Source organism: Bos grunniens, chromosome 6 (genome assembly GCF_055505025.1).
Source record: "Bos grunniens cultivar Pamir isolate PY7600 chromosome 6, Bosgru_T2T1.0, whole genome shotgun sequence".
NCBI classification, from domain to species: domain Eukaryota; kingdom Metazoa; phylum Chordata; class Mammalia; order Artiodactyla; family Bovidae; genus Bos; species Bos grunniens.
Window position 1 is genome coordinate 3747546 of NC_141170.1, and position 17318 is coordinate 3764863.

Genomic DNA, 17318 nt, shown 5'->3' on the forward strand with positions numbered 1-17318 from the left:
CTTCGCCTTAAATCCATCCACATCCCTTCCTCCAGGAAGCACTCCCTGACTCCCATCCCGAGCTGGCTAACTGCGCTCATGGTGCTCTCTAGATGCTGACTCACTGGGTGGGAACCACTGTCGGGGGCTGATCTTCCTGTAGAGTATGAAATTCTGGGAGAAATGGTCTGCTCCTTCCTGCATCCTGGGGATGGGGCCTGGAGCTGGGCATGTGCTACAGGCGGTACGGATACCCGCAGAGGGCCAGGCCATCCTGCGTGTAACTGCGGTGTCTGCGGTGCCCTCATCCTGAGTCAATGACATGCCCTTCCCGCCTGTAACTTTTAGCAAATGGCCCTAAGCCGTGGGCTGTGTCCAGCTGGGGCGGTAAACCCACAAATGGGTTCTCATTGTAAACCAATGCTTACATTCATCACTTCCTGGGAGAAGGCGGTCCGTGCTGCTGTTGACAGCTGAGAGATGGAGGCTGCAGCCCCGGCTCTGTCCGGGAGGCCTGCTCCCACCTCAGCTGACCCGCTCTGTCTGCTTAAGGCTTGGCTGGCCACCCATGGGACACTCTCCCCAGCCCGGCAGGGACAGCAGAGTCTGGTAGGCCCACCACCAGTATCTACTATGAGAACACACTGGCCAGGGGCTCCCCGAGGGAGGAGCTTAATGGTGAATGACCGAGGAAGGGAGTGCTGGCCAGGAGGGTGGACAGAGCCTGGAATGACAGACTGGGGCTGGTCCTGGTTTTCTCACTTCCTCCCCAAGTACCTGGGCAGGTTGCCTGCCCTGTCCGAGCCTCCGGTTCCTTACCTGTAAAGCGGCTGAGGGAGCCCCTCCCCGGCTCTGGTGCGGACAAGGATACAAGAGGTGGCCCTGAAAGGCCGGGTTCCATTTGGGCCCTTGTGGGTGTGGGTGGGGCTGACATTTATGGAATCCAAGCACATGGGAGCCAGGAGCCCCAGTTCAGAGCCTCTGACCTGATCAGGTAAGCCCCTCAGCATCACACGACAAGAGCACGTGGAGGCTTAAATGGGACACAGATGGGGTGGGACCCCCAGGGAGGGCACTGGGGGATCTGGGAATCTCAGGCAGGGAGGCCCCAACCCCCAGCCTCAGAGACAAGAGCTGCAGGGCCAAGGCGGAGACAGGAAGCTAGAGAGAGCCCGACAGAGTGAGATACACAGAGCGGGGAGGAGACCAGTCCTGGGTGGGGGGAGGCAGCGAGGCCAGCAATGGGACGGCCCCACCCTCTGTCCCTCAGCCTGTTTTCAAGGCACGCATGGCTCTGCAGATGATGGCTGACGAGTAAGTTGATGGTGGGGACCGCTAACCTGAACCTCAACTCAGCAACATGTCATCCCCACAAAAGAATTCCATTCTTCTCATGAGCAGTGTTACAAAGTGCTCCTTGACTAGATTTTTAATTTCATCACAAACAGCGAGTTTTCTCTCTTGCACTGAAAGTACCTGCATGGTATCCTCTAGATCTGCAAAGCCTGAATTAGGGCATTTTTGTAGGGTGAGATGGGGGCCGGGGTGGGAGTGGGAGGAGTCGGGCAGGAGTGGGTGGAGCCGGGCAGAGTGGGAGGAGCCGGGGAGGGAGTGGGAGGAGTCGGGGAGGGAGTGAGAGGAGTCGGGTGGTAGCGGGTGGAGCTGGGCAGAGTGGGAAGAGCCGGGGAGAGAGTGGGAGGAGTCGGGTGGGAGTGGGTGGAGCTGGGCAGGAGTGGGAGGAACTGGGGCGGAAATGGGAAGGGCAAGGTAGGGAGTGGGAGGAGCTGGGCGGGAGTGGGAGGGTTTAGGTGGGAGTGGGAGGGGCAGCAGAGGGAGTGGGAGGAGCCGGGGCGGGGTGGGAGTGGCCGGCGTTGGAGTGGGAGGGGCCGGGGCGGACGTGGGAGGAATCAGGGTGGGAGGAGCCAGGCGGGAGTGGGCGGAGCTGGGGCAGGAGTGGGAGGGGCCGAGGCAGGAGTGGGAGGGGCCAGGAGGGAGTGGGCGGAGCCTGGGCTGTGGGCCCGAGACGCCCCTCAGGTCCCACCTCCAGGATGTCGATGACCACGCTCTCCTCCGCCTGCCGCGAGCTGCGCACATCCTCCAGCACCAGCGAGTAGCGCACGCCGCGCGTGTCCGACTGGTACAGGTTGTAGGTGTCAGTCTGGTACCACTCCTGCACGGCCACGAACACCTGGCTCTCGTCCGTGCTGATGACCTGCAGATCCTGGGGGCGTGGGGGAGCGAGGTCAGTGCGGGCTGGGGGCCGGTGCGGGGGAAGGAAGCTGGCCTGGGCGTGGGGGGTAGGGGGATGGGGCAGGCCTGGGGGGAGGGGTGGGGGTTGGCCACAGCCCTCTTGGCGTCAGGCTGACCTAGATTTTCATCCCGGCTCTGCCCGCAGTGCTCTGTGGCCGTAGACAAGTCCCTTTACCTCTCTGGGCCTCCGTTCTCCCAGCTTCAAAATGGGGGTCATGTTCCCACCCTCCACATTGGGTGGGGGGGCTGCCCAGGCACTGGGTGGGGCATAGTGACACCTCCCCCCACCCCCTGCCCCTGCCATGCCGTCTGCCTGCTTGTCCGCAGTTAGGAGGAGGCCGGGACTCCTATGCACCACAGACCATCACTCCTGGGAGGCGGGGACTGGTCTCCTTAGGGCCCCTCCCCGACCCCACCCTGAGGATCAGATAAGCTACCTGTCAGTTCACTCACTCAGCACGTGTTCATTAAGTGCCTGCTGTGTGCCAGGCGCTTGGCTAGGCCCTGGGCCCTGCTGGGGACCCACACTGGTCTCTGCCCTCCGGGTTGTACACTGGGAAGGAGGGCTGGATTAATTCGCTTCAGCCTCACTCCCAGGGCCTCCTCGATGGCCTGCTACATACAGAGAGCTGCCCTTTGCCCACAGTTCCTCCAGGCCAGGACACCCCTGCCCTTGGCCCTCCTGCCGGACACACAGCCAACAAGGCCCGTGCAGGGCAGTGGGCGGCTCGGGGCCTGGCGGGAGCTGAGGGCAGGCACCTGGACAGCAGGCCGGCAGGAGGCCTGGCCTGAGAAGGTCAGTGGCCGAGGCCAAAGCCCACCTGGAGCAGGACGCCTGGCAACTCTTGAGTGGGCCAGGCACCCCCTCTCAGGATTTGTTCCAGATTTGACAATTAAGAATAAAAAAAAAGAAAAACCCACAGTCGAATAAAAAGGAAGAAGAAACCCAGGGCTAAGCTGAATTTCTTGTTTTCCTTTTCACTCCCAGCCAGCGCCAAACGCTGCGTGGGAGCCACATGAAAAGGCATCTGAACAGGCCTGTTTCAAAGCCATAACGAGCTTTTATGCTGCAGCCTCTCCAGTTTGCCTTCTATCACTCCTAGACTTTTATTGCCCCTCTGGTGGCGGAGCTTCCAAGATCCAGGAGCCGAGGACAGATGGCAGAGGGGGCGGGGCAACGCTGGTCACGACCGCTGCTCCGCCCACCACGGCCAGTGTAGTTTGGGGGTTCTCTTCCCTTTACAGACCTTCAATCCGGTGAAGAGGCCGCCTGGGCAGGGTGCAGGCTGGTGACGGCCCCTCCCCTCCTGTCTGTTCCCACCCCCACCTCCCAGTGCTGTGTAGCCAAAAAAAAAGGGCTTTGCAAAAAAGAGGGGGGCAGTGCTGTGAAACCTGCGATGCACCTCCCTCCCAGGGACAGCCCTGCAGCGCAGCGGGGTCCTGGCCTGTGGACCCGAGCAGCTCACAGCCAGGGAGGGCTTACAGAGTCAGGGTCACAGGCCTGGCAGTTCCCTCTGTGAGACGGGACAGCAGGATGATGGGGAGTTGGAGGGCTGCGCCTGAAGCCTGGGAAGTGGGGCATCTCTGCTCTTCTCGCCCACCCCCCTCTCCCATTTCTCCATGCAAGGCCGCGGTGTCCTCCCGGGTATCGCTAATCCTGCAGCCCGGCACGAGAAAGCCGGCTATCGGCGGAGGTTCCGAGCTCACTTAGTGCCCAGCATCAGCCACACGGGGACTGATCAGTATTTACTGCTATTACCTTCATTCTGACTTTGCCTTCCCCACACCCGGGTAAATGTTTACAAAACCTGAGTAAATGTTTACTAGAACTTGGGAAATAAAGGAAAATGTATAAAGGGAGTAAAAGTTGCCTGTAGTACTGCTCCTAGAGAGACCTGATATTAACATTTAAAGATGTTTACTTCTGGGTTTGTTCCCAAATGTGATTCATATACTTTCTCAAGTATGGTTTGTAGCTTGCTCTTGCGTGTTCTATGAGGAGCATGTTTCTCTGTTGTTACAATTATTTATAAACACCACTTTTGGTGACTGCATGATATTCCCTTTTGTGAATGTACCATATTTCACTGAATATTTCCCCACTGGTGAGCTTTTTAGCATCTCCAGCATGATGTGCAAAACAGTCATAAACATTCCCAGACACAGATCTCTGTGCTCTCTGTATTTCCACAACATAAATCTAAAAAGGGAAATTGCTGCATCTGAGAGAAGGAACATTTTTAAAGTTCTTGTTACATTATGTTCTTTTCCCCCAAGCAGAGCTAGAGGGCGCTGGTTTCTCTCCACGCATCGAGACCAGTCTTTTAAAAATCCTTGGTGTTTAGAGAGTGATAAATAATATACAATTTTCCCTTAAATTGTTCATATTATTCTTCTTTTAAAAGGAAAGTTATAAGCAGAGACATTTGTTGACTCCATTTCTAAACAAAAGACATTAAAATATCACACATATGTGTATGTGTTTCCATGTGTGTATATACTTATATGGGCTTCCCAGGTGGCTCAGTGGTAAAGGGTCTGTCTGCCAATGCTGAGATGCAGGAGAGCCCTGGGTGGGGAAGATCCCCTGGAAGAGGAAATGGCAACCCACTCCAGTATTCTTGCCTGGAAAATCCCATAGACAGAGGAGCCTGGCCAGGTACAGTCCATGGAGTCACAAAGGACATGACTGAGAGACTGAGCGTGCACGCGCGCACACACACACACACACATCTATATGTCTGAGAAATATGTGGAAACATCAGAGTTGCCAATGTTTGTTATCAGGTAGAATTAGGTTTGATTATAAGTAATATAAACTGCAAAAAAAGTGACTCAAATGAGATAGAAACTCATTTTTCCCCAAATGTAAAAGGATTCCAGAGGTAGAGATCCCAGTGTAGAAGCTGGAATCACCAGGGACAGAGTCATCAGGAACAGAGGCTCCTTGGGAGTCACCATCCCACTGCCCAATTCTGCCCCATCTACTGATGGTCTGAGATGATTGCTAGAGCTCCAGCCAGCCATCTTGTCAATGTGCAAGGCAAAAGGAGGGAGAGGGGAAAGAGGAGGGAAAGGCTAGTCTTTAAAATAGGGGCCTGAGAAGTCTCCCAGACCTGATGATTCCACTTAATCTCATTGGCCAGATTTCAGAAATGACCACATGTAGCTGCAAGGGAAGCTGTAAAATTTAGTCCCAGCTGGGAAGCAAGGCACCAGCTAAGATTTAGGCTTTGTTAAACTAAGATGAAGAATAAATATACAATGAACAAAGTTAGTGGAGGTGATGGAGTTCCAGCTGAGCTATTTAAGATCCTAAAAGATGATGCTGTTAAAGTGCTGCACTCAACATGTCAGCAAATTTGGAAAACTCAGCAGTGGCTACAGGACTGCAAAAGGTCAGTCTTCATTCCAATCCCAAAGAAAGGCAATGCCAAAGAATGTTCAAATTACCATACAGTTGCGCTCATTTCACATACTAGTAAGGTAATGCTCAAAACCCTTCAAGCTAGGCTTCAGCAGTATGTGAACCGAGAACTTCCAGATGTACAAGCTGGATTTAGAAAAAGCAGAGGAACCAGAGATAAAATTGCCAACATCCATTGGATCAGAAAGAAAGCAAGGGAATTCCAGAAAAATATTTACTTCTGCTTCATTGACGACACTAAAGCCTTTGACTGTGTGGATCACAACAAACTGTGGAAAGTTCTTAAAGAGATGGGAATACCAGACCACCTTACCTGTCTCCTGAGAAACCTGTTTGTGAGTCAAGAAGCAATGTTAGAACCAGACATGGAACAACATACTGGTTAAAAATTGGGAAAGGAGTATATCAAAGCTGTATACTGTCACCTGTTTATTTAATTTCTATGCAGAGTACATCATGTGAAATGCCAGGCTGGATGAATCACAAGCTGGAATCAAGACTGCTGGGAGAAATATCAACAACCTTAAATATGGAGATGATACTGCTCTAATGGCAGAAAGTGAAGAGGAACTAAAGAGCCTCTTGATGAAGGTAAAAGAGGAGAGTGAAAAAGTTGACTTAAAACTCAACATTCAAAAAACTAATATCATGGCATCCGGTCTCATCACTTCCTGGCAAATAGATGGGGGGAAAAGTGGAAGCAGTGACAGATTTTATTTTCTTGGGCTCCAAAATCACTGTGGATGGTGACTTCAGCCATGAAATTAAAAGATGCTTGCTCCTTGGAAGGAAAGGTATGAAAAAACTAGACAACATCTTAAAAAGCAGAGACATCCCTTTGCCAACAAAGGTCTGTGTAGTCAAGGCTATGGTTTTCCCAGTAGTCATATACTGATGTGACAGCTGGACCCCAAAGGAGGCTGAGCATGAAAGAATTAATGCTTTCAAACTGTGGTGCTGGAGAAGACTCTTGAGAGTCCCTTGGACAGTAAGGAGGTCCAACCAGTCAATTCTAAAGGAAATCAGTCCTGAATATTCACTGGAAGGACCGATGCTGAAGCTGAAGCTCCAATACTTTGGCCACCTGATGTGAAGAGCTGACATTTGAAAAGACCCTGATGCTGGGAAAGATTGAGTGCAGGAGGAGAAGGGGTGACAGAGGATAAGGCTGTTGGATAGCATCACTGACTCAGTGGACATGAGCGTGAGCAAATTCCAGGACACAGTGGAGGACAGGGAAGCCTGGTGGCTGCAGCCCATGGGGTTGCAAGGAGTTGGACACAAATGAGTGAGTGAACAACAAGAGTCCCTACAACAGTTGCCTTGAGGAATGAAGTGAGGTGGTCATGGGAAGGAGGGATGGAGTGGCAAACAGGTGGAGATGGTGTATGTATTTGCATTATTCCTTTAGTTGTAGTGAAACCATTTTAAAGGAGTACTTTTGGAAAGCTTAAAGACATTTTAGTAAGAATGATAGGGGAAATGTCCTCATAGATTTTTAGGTAAAATTTAAGGAACAGCTGAATGAACCAACATCTTCACCAAATTCTTTCAGCACTTTGAATATTGCAACTCACTGCCTCCTGGCCTCCAAGGTTTCTGGTAACAAATCTGCCTATAATCTTATCGATGACCCCTGTATGTGATGAGTGACTTGTCTCTTGCTGCTTTCAAGATTCTTTCTTTGTGTTTCCACAGCTTGAGTATAATGTCTTGGTGTGGAACTCTTCGTGTTTATGCTACTTGGAGCTCACCAAGCTTTTAAAGGTCTGATATTATGTTTTTCATCAGTTTTAAGGAAGTTTCGGGCTTTCGAATAATTCCTCTGCCCCTTTCTCTCTTTCTTCTTCCTCTGGGACTTTCATAGTTCGTACATTGGCTCACTTGATGATGGCCCACAGGTCTCTTGGATGGTCTTCACTTTTCTTCAATTTTTTTTCTTTCTGTCCCTCAGGTTTTATCATTTCAATTGTCCCATCTTCAAAGTTCTCTGGTTCTTTCTATTTGCTCAAATCTGTTTTTGAATGTCTCTAGTGGATTTTCCATTTCAATTATTGTTCCTTTCAGCTTCAGGATTTATTTTTGGTTCCACGGGTTCTGTCTTTTTTTTGGTACAGGAACACTTTAGAGATACTGTGGGTTCAGTTCCAGACCACCCCATAAATCAAACATCATGATAAAGTGAGTCACACAGATTTCTCTGATTTCTCAGTGTATATAAAAGTTACAGTCACACTATTCTGTAATCTCTAAGTGCACAATAGCATTACGTCTTACAAAATGTATAACCTTAACTAAAAAGTAGTTTATTGTTAAAAAATGGGTAACCACCATCTTAGATTTCAGTGAGTCCTAATCTTTTTGCTGGTGGAGGGTCTGAACTAGATGTTGACAGCTGCTGTGTGACCAGTGTGGTGGTTGTGGCAACTTCTTAGAATAAGACAACAATGAGCAATGCCGCATCTATCCACTCTTCCCTTTTTGAATAATTTCTGTATAGAATGCAATGCTGTTTGATAGCGTTTACCCACAGTAGACTTCTTTCAAAATTGGTATCAATCCCCTCAAACTCTGCCATTGCCCCATCAACTAAGCTAGTGTAACATCTAAATCCTTTGCTGTAATTTCAGCAATCTTCACAGCATCTTCACCAGGAGTAAATTCCATCCAAGAAATCCCTTTCTTTGCTTGTCCATAAGGAGCACCTCCTCATCCCTTGAAGTTTTATCATGAGCTTGCAGAAAGTCAGTCACATCTTCCGGCTCCACTTCTAATTCTGGTTCTCTTGCTGGTTCTACCACATCTGTAGTTACTTCCTCCTTTGAAGTCTTAACCCTTTCAAAGTCATCCATGAGGGTTGGACTCCACTTCTTCCAAACTCCTGTTGATGTTGACACTTTGACCTCTTCTCATGAATCACAAATGTTCTTAATGGCATCTAGAATGGCAGATCCTTCCTAGAAGGTCTTCGATGGACTTTGCCCAGATCCATCAGAGGAATCACTGTCTTTAGCAGTTACAGCCTTGTGAGCTGTATTTATTAGATATTCAGACTTGAAAGTTGAAATCCCTCCTGGATGCACGAGTTGCAGAATGTGCACACTTGTCAGAAGGTGTGAAACCAGCATGCTGACATTAATCTCACTGAATTCCCCATCAGAGCTTGTGGGGGCCAGGTGCACTGTCAAATGAGCAGTGATATTTTGAAAGGAATCTTTCTCTGAGCACTAGGTCTCAAGAGTGGGGCTAAAATAGGCAGTGAACCATATTGTAAGTAGATACACTGTCATTCAGGCTTTGTTTCACTTACAGAACACAGGCAGAGTAGATTGATCATGATTCCTAAGGGCCCTAACATTTTCAGAATGATAAATGAGCACTGGCTTCAACTTCAAGTCCTCAGCTGCATTAGCCCCTCCTAACAAGAGATTCAGTCAGTCCTTGGAAGCTTTGCTGCCAGGCATTGACTTCTCCTCTCTACCTATGAAAGTCCTAGTGGCATCTTCTTCCAACAGAGGCTGCATGTCTACAATGAAAATCCGTTGTTCAGTGTAGCCACCTTCATTAATAACCTTAGTTGTATCTGGATAACTTGTGGCAGCTTCTATTAGCACATCACCACTTGCTTTGTCACTTTGCACTATGATGTTATGGAGACGGCTTCTTTCCTTGAACCTCATGAACCAATCTCTGCCAGCTTCAGACTTTTCTTCCGCAGCTTCCTCACCTCTCAGCCTTCATAGAATTGAGGAGAGTTAGCGCTTTCCTTGGGCTCCCCTGCTGGCTCAGATGGTAAAATGATCCGCCGACAATGTGGGAGGCCTGGGTTCGACCCCTGGGTTGGGAAGATCCCCTGGAGGAGGGCGTAGCAATCCACCTTGGTATTCTTGCCTGGAGAATCCCCGTGGACAGAGGAACCTGGGGTTGCAAAGAGTCTGACATGACTGAGCTACTTAGCACAGCACAGCGCTTTGTTCTGGGTTTGAAAGTGAAAGTGAAGTCGCTCAGTCGTGTCCGACTCTTTGCGACCTCATGGGCAGTAGCCTGCACCAGGCTCCTCCGTCCATGGGATTTTCTAGGCAAGAGTACTGGAGTGGGTTGCCATTTCCTTCTCCAGAGAATCTTCCCAACCCAGGGATTGAACCCAGGTCTCCTGCATTGTAGACAGACGCCTTACCATCTGAGCCACCAGGGAAGTGGTGGGTTTAGGCTTTGTTTAATGGAATGTTGTGGTTGGTGTGATCTTCTACACAGATGATTCAGACTTTCTCCATATCAGTGATAAGGCTGTTTGGTTTTCTCCATATCAGTGATAAGGCTGTTTGTTCATGTGTTCATAGGAGTAGCACTTTTAATTTCCTTCAAGAACTTTTCCTTTCAATTCACAACCTGCTGTTTGCTGTAAAAGTCCTGACTTTCAGCCTGTCTTGGATTTCAACAAGTCTTCCTCACTAAGTGTAATCATTTCTAGGTTTTAATTTAAAGTGAAAGAAGTGTGACTCTTCCTTTCACTGGAACACTTAGAGGCCATTGTAATGTCAATTTTGTATGTCTGAGGGAACAGGGAGGTCAGAGGAGAAGGACAAAGATGGGGGAATGGCTGCTCAGTGGAGCAGTCAAAACGCACATAATGTTTATCAATTAAGTTGGCTCCAAGCAATTATAGCAGTCACATCAAAAGTCACTGATCATAATGAATATGGTAAGAATGAAAAGGTTTGAAATATTGTGAGATTTACCAAAATACGATGCAAAGACAAAAAGCAAATGCTATTGGAAAAATGGCCCAATAAACTGGCTCCACGCAGGGTTGCCACAAACTTACAACTTGTTAAAAAGAATGCAGTATCTGCTAGGTGCAATAAAACGAGGTATGCTTGTACTTCTAATTCATGAGCACACTGCTTTCCTGACTGTCTCCCCGTGTCTTTTACTTCTTTGAGCATCTTGAAGGCAGTTACATTAAAGTCTTTGTCTAGTAGGTCTGGCGTCTGGCCTTTCTCAGAGGCTGCTTCTGCTGGTGTTCTCCCCTTGGAATGGATGGCCCCTGCTTTGCTTGCCTTGTAGTCTCCTTGCTGTTGAAAACTGGATATTCCAATCTAATAATGCAGGAAATCAGATTCCCGCCCCCCCAGGGTTTGCTGGCTTTTTTGTTTGTTTTTTATTTTGATTTTATTGCTGCAGGCTGTGTGTGTCTTGGGAATCAGCCTGAGGTGTAAACTAAAGTTCTCCTCAAGTCTTGTCTGAGCGTGAGCTTTTTCCTGGGCATGCTTCATGACTTTCTACATCCCTCCATATGGCTGTTGCTTCTGAATGTCCTCATCCTTAAACGGTTGTTCAGTTATTGAGTCATGTATGAATCTTTGTGACCCCATGGACTGCAGTATGCCAGCCTCCCCTGTCCTTCACTATCTCCTGGAGCTTGCTCAAATTCATGTCCACTGAGTTGGTGATGCCATCTGATCATCTCATCCTCTGTCCTTAAATGTTGGCTCCCAAAAGGGAAAAGAAGAAAAATAAATGTGGGGATGAAGGTGGAAACAGGCTCTGGCTGTAAGACCAGCAGGACCCTATGGGGCCTTCCCAGGACAGACCCTTCCCCCATATCCTCTGCTTTAGGTCCTCTCTGAAGGGCCTAGATAATAGTGTCTGATGTACAATTCCTGAGTTGTTTTATAGATGCTGAAACAACCACCAAGTGGAAGAAATTAAGTGCTTCATGATCAGGAGCATATAGTCCCAGACCTACTGGTGCCCAGGGATTAGCATCATGAATCCTGCAAGCGGTGTGTCCACGGCTCCAGGAACATGTGCACGGATGCTATCCTGTGGCTGAGGGGGAGGTCGGGAGAGACGTTTAGCCGCTACCTTGGGAAGAGCCAAAACTGTGGAAATTAATGACTTACCTTCCAAGCCTTCCCCTGGAAGCTGCAAGCCTTGGAACAGACCAGGAGTTCCAAAATCATTACATCAGGAGGGTTCTGCCAGTGTGGTTTTTGGCCTAAGTGAGAAGACGGACTCCGTGCTTCCACCCCACCCTCTTCCCTGACGTCACTTTCTCCTTTATTCCTACACTTTATGGATTTTATTTTATGTGAACATATTACAGATAAAAGACTATTTCACTTTAAAGTACATTTGCATTCACTTTATGCTTCTGAATGTTTTTATAGAATCAGTAGTTATTTGGATTTTTCCTCTCTTTTGTCTGTTTATAGCCTTTGCCTGCTTTTTTTTTCTTTCTCTTTTTTCTCTATTTTTTTCTCTTGAGTATTTTTTTAGAATCTCTACAAGTAAACAATTTAAGCAAATAATGCTGACAAATATAATAAAAACTGTTTACCCATTTTAGTTTTCAGAGATAGGTGAATTAAAACGACAGAATGAGGCCATTTATACCTTTTTAAGTAGAAGGAAGACAGAACTGATACAACACAAAATCTGGCAAAGCCATGTTAAAACAGGCCTGTTCTAACTTTGCTGGTGGCAAGGTGGAACCCTTTTAGAAAGCAACTAAGCTCCACAAATATTTATATCCTTGGTCCAGAAATTCTTCTTAGACTAACTTGTGAAAATAAAAAAATAAATACCTGTGGGTGCAAATATATTCCTAGCAGCACAGTTTATAACTACGAAATATGGAAACAACCCAAATGCCTACACAACAGGAGTCTGGCTTAGCTGAACAAGGCACAGTCTCCTGAGTTGAAAGTTTTGCCGTTATTTAAAAGGGGCTATCGTGTATCATTCGGAAAAAATTCTCCCAAGACGTTGTCATGTGAAAGCCAGGCTGCAGACAGAGGGACTGCGATGACGCAGCTGCAGAAAAGCCGCTTTGGCTTGGGGCCAGGGACCAGAGGCAGTCAAACAGGGCTGGGGGAGGGCAGGGGGGGAAGGAGGTGGGGAGGCCGTGCTGAGTTCCCCTCGGCTCTAATTTCTGTTGTTTTCATGGGCCATTGGGCCAACTTGGGCCATTAATGAAAGAAAAAAAAAAAAAAGATGGGAATGGTTTGAGCGGAGGAAAGAGGCAAGAGTCACAAATTCACCGTATAACAACAAAATCTGATTAGGAAATTCAGTTAGGTAGCTCTCCGCGTTGTTGGTGGGAACACGGGATCTGGCTGCTCTCCTGAATTTGGTGGAGAGGAAGCAGCCTGCTGCCTGGATGGGCAGTGTGCTCACAAGACCATATGTGGTCTTGGGACACCCCACCCTGGGCTCAGGGTTGGGGGATGATCCCTGAGAGCAGCCTGACTTGTGCATCACCCCCAACCCCTGGCCCATCATGGGTCCTGGGCAGGACTCCTGAGTGAGCTTAGGGACACTTAGTGCCAATACGAATGCCACCCCTATGAGGAGGTCCTCAGTCATCCTTTGAAGCTGGGTCATAGGAAGGACTGCCTCCTCTCACCTGGCCCCCACCCTCTGCCCTCCAGCCAGGTCTCTCGGGCCCCAGGGCCTTTGCATCTGCACCATCCTACCCATGAACAGCTTTCCCCCAGCCTTCGGGCTTCAGAGCAAACACCCCACTCAGGGAAGCTTCCCCCGTCCTCTGTCATTCTCTGGCTTGGCCTCTTATCCCGTTTCAGCACACACCACAGCCGGCAATTATACCACACATTTGTCTGCCTGACTTTCTGCCTGTTTCCTCTGAAAACCCAGCCAGGGAAGGAATTTGAGGTGTCTGACTCACAGCTGTAGAGTTAGTTCCCAGCTTATATGCGATGCTCAGTAAGCGTGTGGGTGAGGAAAGGCTGCTTCTATCTGTGTTTCTGAATTATGTACAGGGAGTGAAAACATCCTCCGGAGGGGGATGTGGCCGGAGGCTGGTCTCAGACCCCTGCACCCTCGACTTCAGTGTGAAACGTGCTTCGGCTTCTTACCAGCTGTGTGACTTCAGACAGGATACTTAGCCTCTCTGATCTTCAGTCACTTCCTTTGTAAAATTGGAATGCCATACCAGCAGGGAGGGGACTGTGGAGTTCACTCTGAAACAGGGTGGGGGCAGTGTCTGGGCAGCCTCCATGTCCCCTCTTCTTTGCTTTGCCAGGACTTGCCTGGTGGCTCAGATGATAAAGAATCTGTCTGCAATGCAGGAGACCCAGGTTCGATCCCTGGGTCAGGGAGATCCCCTGGAGAAGGGAATGGCAACCTAGTCTAGTATTCTTGTCTGGAGAATCCCATGGACAGAGGAGTATGGCGGGCTACAGTCCATGGGGTCACAAAAAGTCAGACACGACTGACCAACTCATACACACATACACACAAGGGGAAGGAAGTAGCATTAATTGAGCACCTACTACATACTAGGCACCATAGTAGATAGCTGGAATGCAGTGGTGAATAAAACAGAAACTGCGCCCCAGCCCCAGAGACTCCAGATGAAAGCAGGAAATGGACACAGGGCCTTCCTCACACCCTGAGTGCCAGGAAAGAGAAGCGTAAGGTGTGAGCAGGACCAGCCTGGAGGCTCAATAGGAGGAGATAGTGCTCTGAAACATCACATGTGCGGGAGTCTGGGGAAAAGGAAGAACGGGCAGAGGAAGGAGCATGGTGGAGGCCCTAGGACAGGATGCAGCTGGGCACATGCAAGGGTGGAGTGGAGGCGGAGGGGAGTCATTGCAGGAAGCAAGGCCGCCTCGCTCTTGTCCATCCTGAGCTGGCCATCACCAGGCACCTGCAGGCCCCCAAGTCAGTGCAGGCTCAGGACACAGCTCAGGGCCAGGTGGAACAGGGAACCCACTCTTACCTTTGGCAATGCATACTTTGGCAGTTTCATCAGGACAAATTCATTGCGACGGTAAGAGATGTAGTATTTGGTCTGGTTTGCTGTGGTTGCCTAACAGGAGGGGAAAAAATACTTTTTTAAGGGGCTAGGTTTCCAGTTAAGCCAGATCTTCATGAATGAAAAACTACACATTGTATTTCAGCTGGTGAAAATGCCCTTTTATATTGTTTACATGTGCTTTGCCTGAACTAGACAGACTCCTATTCATCCTTCAGAGCCCCATACCAAATGCCCCACCTCTGGGAAGTCTTCCTCCACCTCCCTCGGTTAGAACTAATCTCCTTCCCTTGTGCTCTTTCAGCACTTTGCTTCCCTGTATCTGAGTTACAGAACAAAGGAAAGAAAATTTTTTTCCCCAGAACTTCTCTTAGTGAGAGTACTTGGTGAACTGCTGAGTGGAGGAAGAGACAGGACAGAGGTAAGCTCAAGTCACACAAGATGCCACCAGAACACAAGGCAAGAGAGGCGACACGACAGGCAGGGCTCCTGGGACGCCGCGTGTGTGACACAAGGCAGGCCATCGGCATCAAGCCCAGCAGGTCCACGCGCTGTGGTGACCTCCACTGTACAGATGAGCAGAGTGAGGTCCAGAGCTGGAGTGACTTGTCTCCCATGGGAGAGAATGGAAGAGCCAGGAAAAGAGCGGCGTTTGCTTCTTTGGGGAACGCGTAAGTGGGGAGGAGGGAGAGGGGAAGAGGAGCAAGGGGGCAAACAGGCGATGGGAGACGGATTGGGCCAAGAGCTGGACAGAGCCCTGTGGCCCCTGACCTCAGCCTTTAGCCAGGCACGCACCTCTCCCGTCTGACGCAGACAGTGTCACCAGCGGCAGACCAGGCTGCTGTGACAGAGCTGAGAGTGGTCACGATCACGCCTGAGCACCGCCAAGGCTGAGCACAGGGGTGGCTCCTTCACCCACCGCAACTCAGCTTCTTGAGCCCCCACTTCTAGACCTGACCCCTGAGCTGTCCGATCACAGTGTCCCCTGCTTCCTTACAGCACCCCAGTCCTCCCTGAGCCCCCTCCCATGGCCCACCCTCGGCCTGGCCAGGCTTCCCAGCACCTCTAACCAAGCCCCCACTCCCACCCAGGGCCCCCTGCTGCACAAGGACCAGCCCAGCCCGTTCAGCCACAGCTGTGCCCCCAGGGGTCTCAGGCTGGGGTGCTGGCGGACCAAGCAAAGTGTTTCGAAAACACTCCACGCGGGATTGATCGTCAAAGAAGCTGCGGCCACTGTTGCTCCAACACTCAGCAGATGTTTGAGAAACGCAGGGGGCGGTGCTGAGTACAGACCTGGGGCACACCTCCCTGCAGGATGCAGGCTCTACGGTAAATAGTAAAGCATGCCAGTGTGGCCTGGGCTGCAGTGAAGGACGGGAGAGAGAGCTGGGGGCACTCCAAGGAGGCGACCAGCGGGCCTGAAGTAGGCGGAAGCCAAGGAAGGCTTCCTGGAGGAGGGGGTACATGACAGAGAATGGGAAGAGAAGGTGGAAGAGGGGCCGTGAGCACTCCAAGCCCAGGGAAGAGCACATGCAAAGAGACAGAAGGTATGGGAGGCCGAGGGGCTTCAGCAGTGGGTGAAGGAGAATGAGAGCAGGGCTGGTGGTGGCAGGAGCCTCTTACTGACTGCCCTAATGGGGGCCATGACCCACCCTGCCAGTTCCAGCCCCCGCTCCACAGGAGGTGTGGGTCCACTCTGTGGGGTGATGAAGTGTCTCCGAGATGGGGGAGCCTTCAGTGGAGAGAGCGCCCAGCCAGTGCCCTTAGGGACCATCTCCATCAGAGCCTGTGGTATTATCCCCTGGGATCCTAGCGGGCAGAACAGGGGCCAGTGGACGAGAGTAGAGGAAACACTTTATCTCACTGCTGTAAGGACATTTCCAAAGATTTGGGTTGTCTCGGAGGGGACGGGCTGTTTTGAAAGGAGCGAGTTCCTCATCAGTGGAAGTAATCAAGAAGTGGTATGACTAGCTGCTCCCTGGAGTTTCTGAACAGTCAGATCACACGGTTTTGGAGGGTGGTCCCAACTGTGATCTGAGTACCAGGCCGCAGGGCTTGGTCCCTGGGCTGTGGACTGCTGATGAAGTAGCCAAGAACGATGACCAGAGACAACCCATATCAACTCAGAGCCACCAGAACCAGATGCAGCAGCAGGGGTTCAGGCTTGGGGGCCCTGAGCTGTGGGAGGGTCCTGGGGGGCAGAAGGGAGAAGGAGCGGATGGCAGCCCATTTCCAGTGCTCTGGGTTTGTGGGGTTCTGGGGGCGGCGGTACCTCGCCACAGGGGCAGCAGGAACTGAAGCAAGTAGCACTTGAAGGTAAAGTAGCCGTTTTATGGCTTCCTGTTGGGGTGATTCCATCTCCCCCAGAGTGGCTTATATTCCACATCACCTCCTGCCCATTTCCAGGAGCCCCGGAAGCAAGCGCACCTTCACGAAGACGTAGTCGTCCTGCACGGTCAGAGAGCCGCGGTCGATGGGGCCCACGAAGGGCGTCGTCCGCGTGTTATCGGAGCAGTTGTGGATCTGGCAGGTGACGTAGCGAAAACCTGCAGGAGATAAGAGGCAGCCACGCGGGGCGTGAAATCTCAAAACACCCAGACGCCAGCGGACGGAGTCAGACGCAGCCCCAGACATGATGAAGTGCTGAGCCTTCTCGCTCCATCTGTGTTCCGATACCACCGCCGCGGATGTTGTTTGTGGGTCTGAATTTTAAAGGGTTGGCCCTGCGAGTACTACACCTGCCGCTGAGTGGGGATGGGGGCGGCTCTGTGCCTGGCGCTCTCCTGGGAGGAGCTCTTTCGATCCTCAGGACCATACTGGGCGGGGGGCGGGGGGGGAGGGTGGTCCAATCTTCCAGATGCAGAAACTGAGGCTGAG

General features: G+C 50.6%; 1 protein-coding gene across 3 annotated transcripts in view; it reads right to left on the reverse strand.

Annotated features, from left to right (window-relative positions):
* The window catches only part of SORCS2 (sortilin related VPS10 domain containing receptor 2), a 497183-nt gene that overhangs the window by 52772 nt on the left and 427093 nt on the right, over positions 1–17318 (reverse strand). For all 3 annotated transcript variants that reach the window (XM_086407453.1, XM_086407451.1, XM_086407452.1), the window contains exons 7-9: positions 16869–16987; positions 14406–14495; positions 2021–2200 (exon numbers count right to left, since the gene is read on the reverse strand). In XM_086407453.1, the coding sequence (XP_086263579.1) occupies positions 2021–2200; positions 14406–14495; positions 16869–16987 (389 nt within the window). The remainder of the gene's footprint in view (positions 1–2020; positions 2201–14405; positions 14496–16868; positions 16988–17318) is intronic.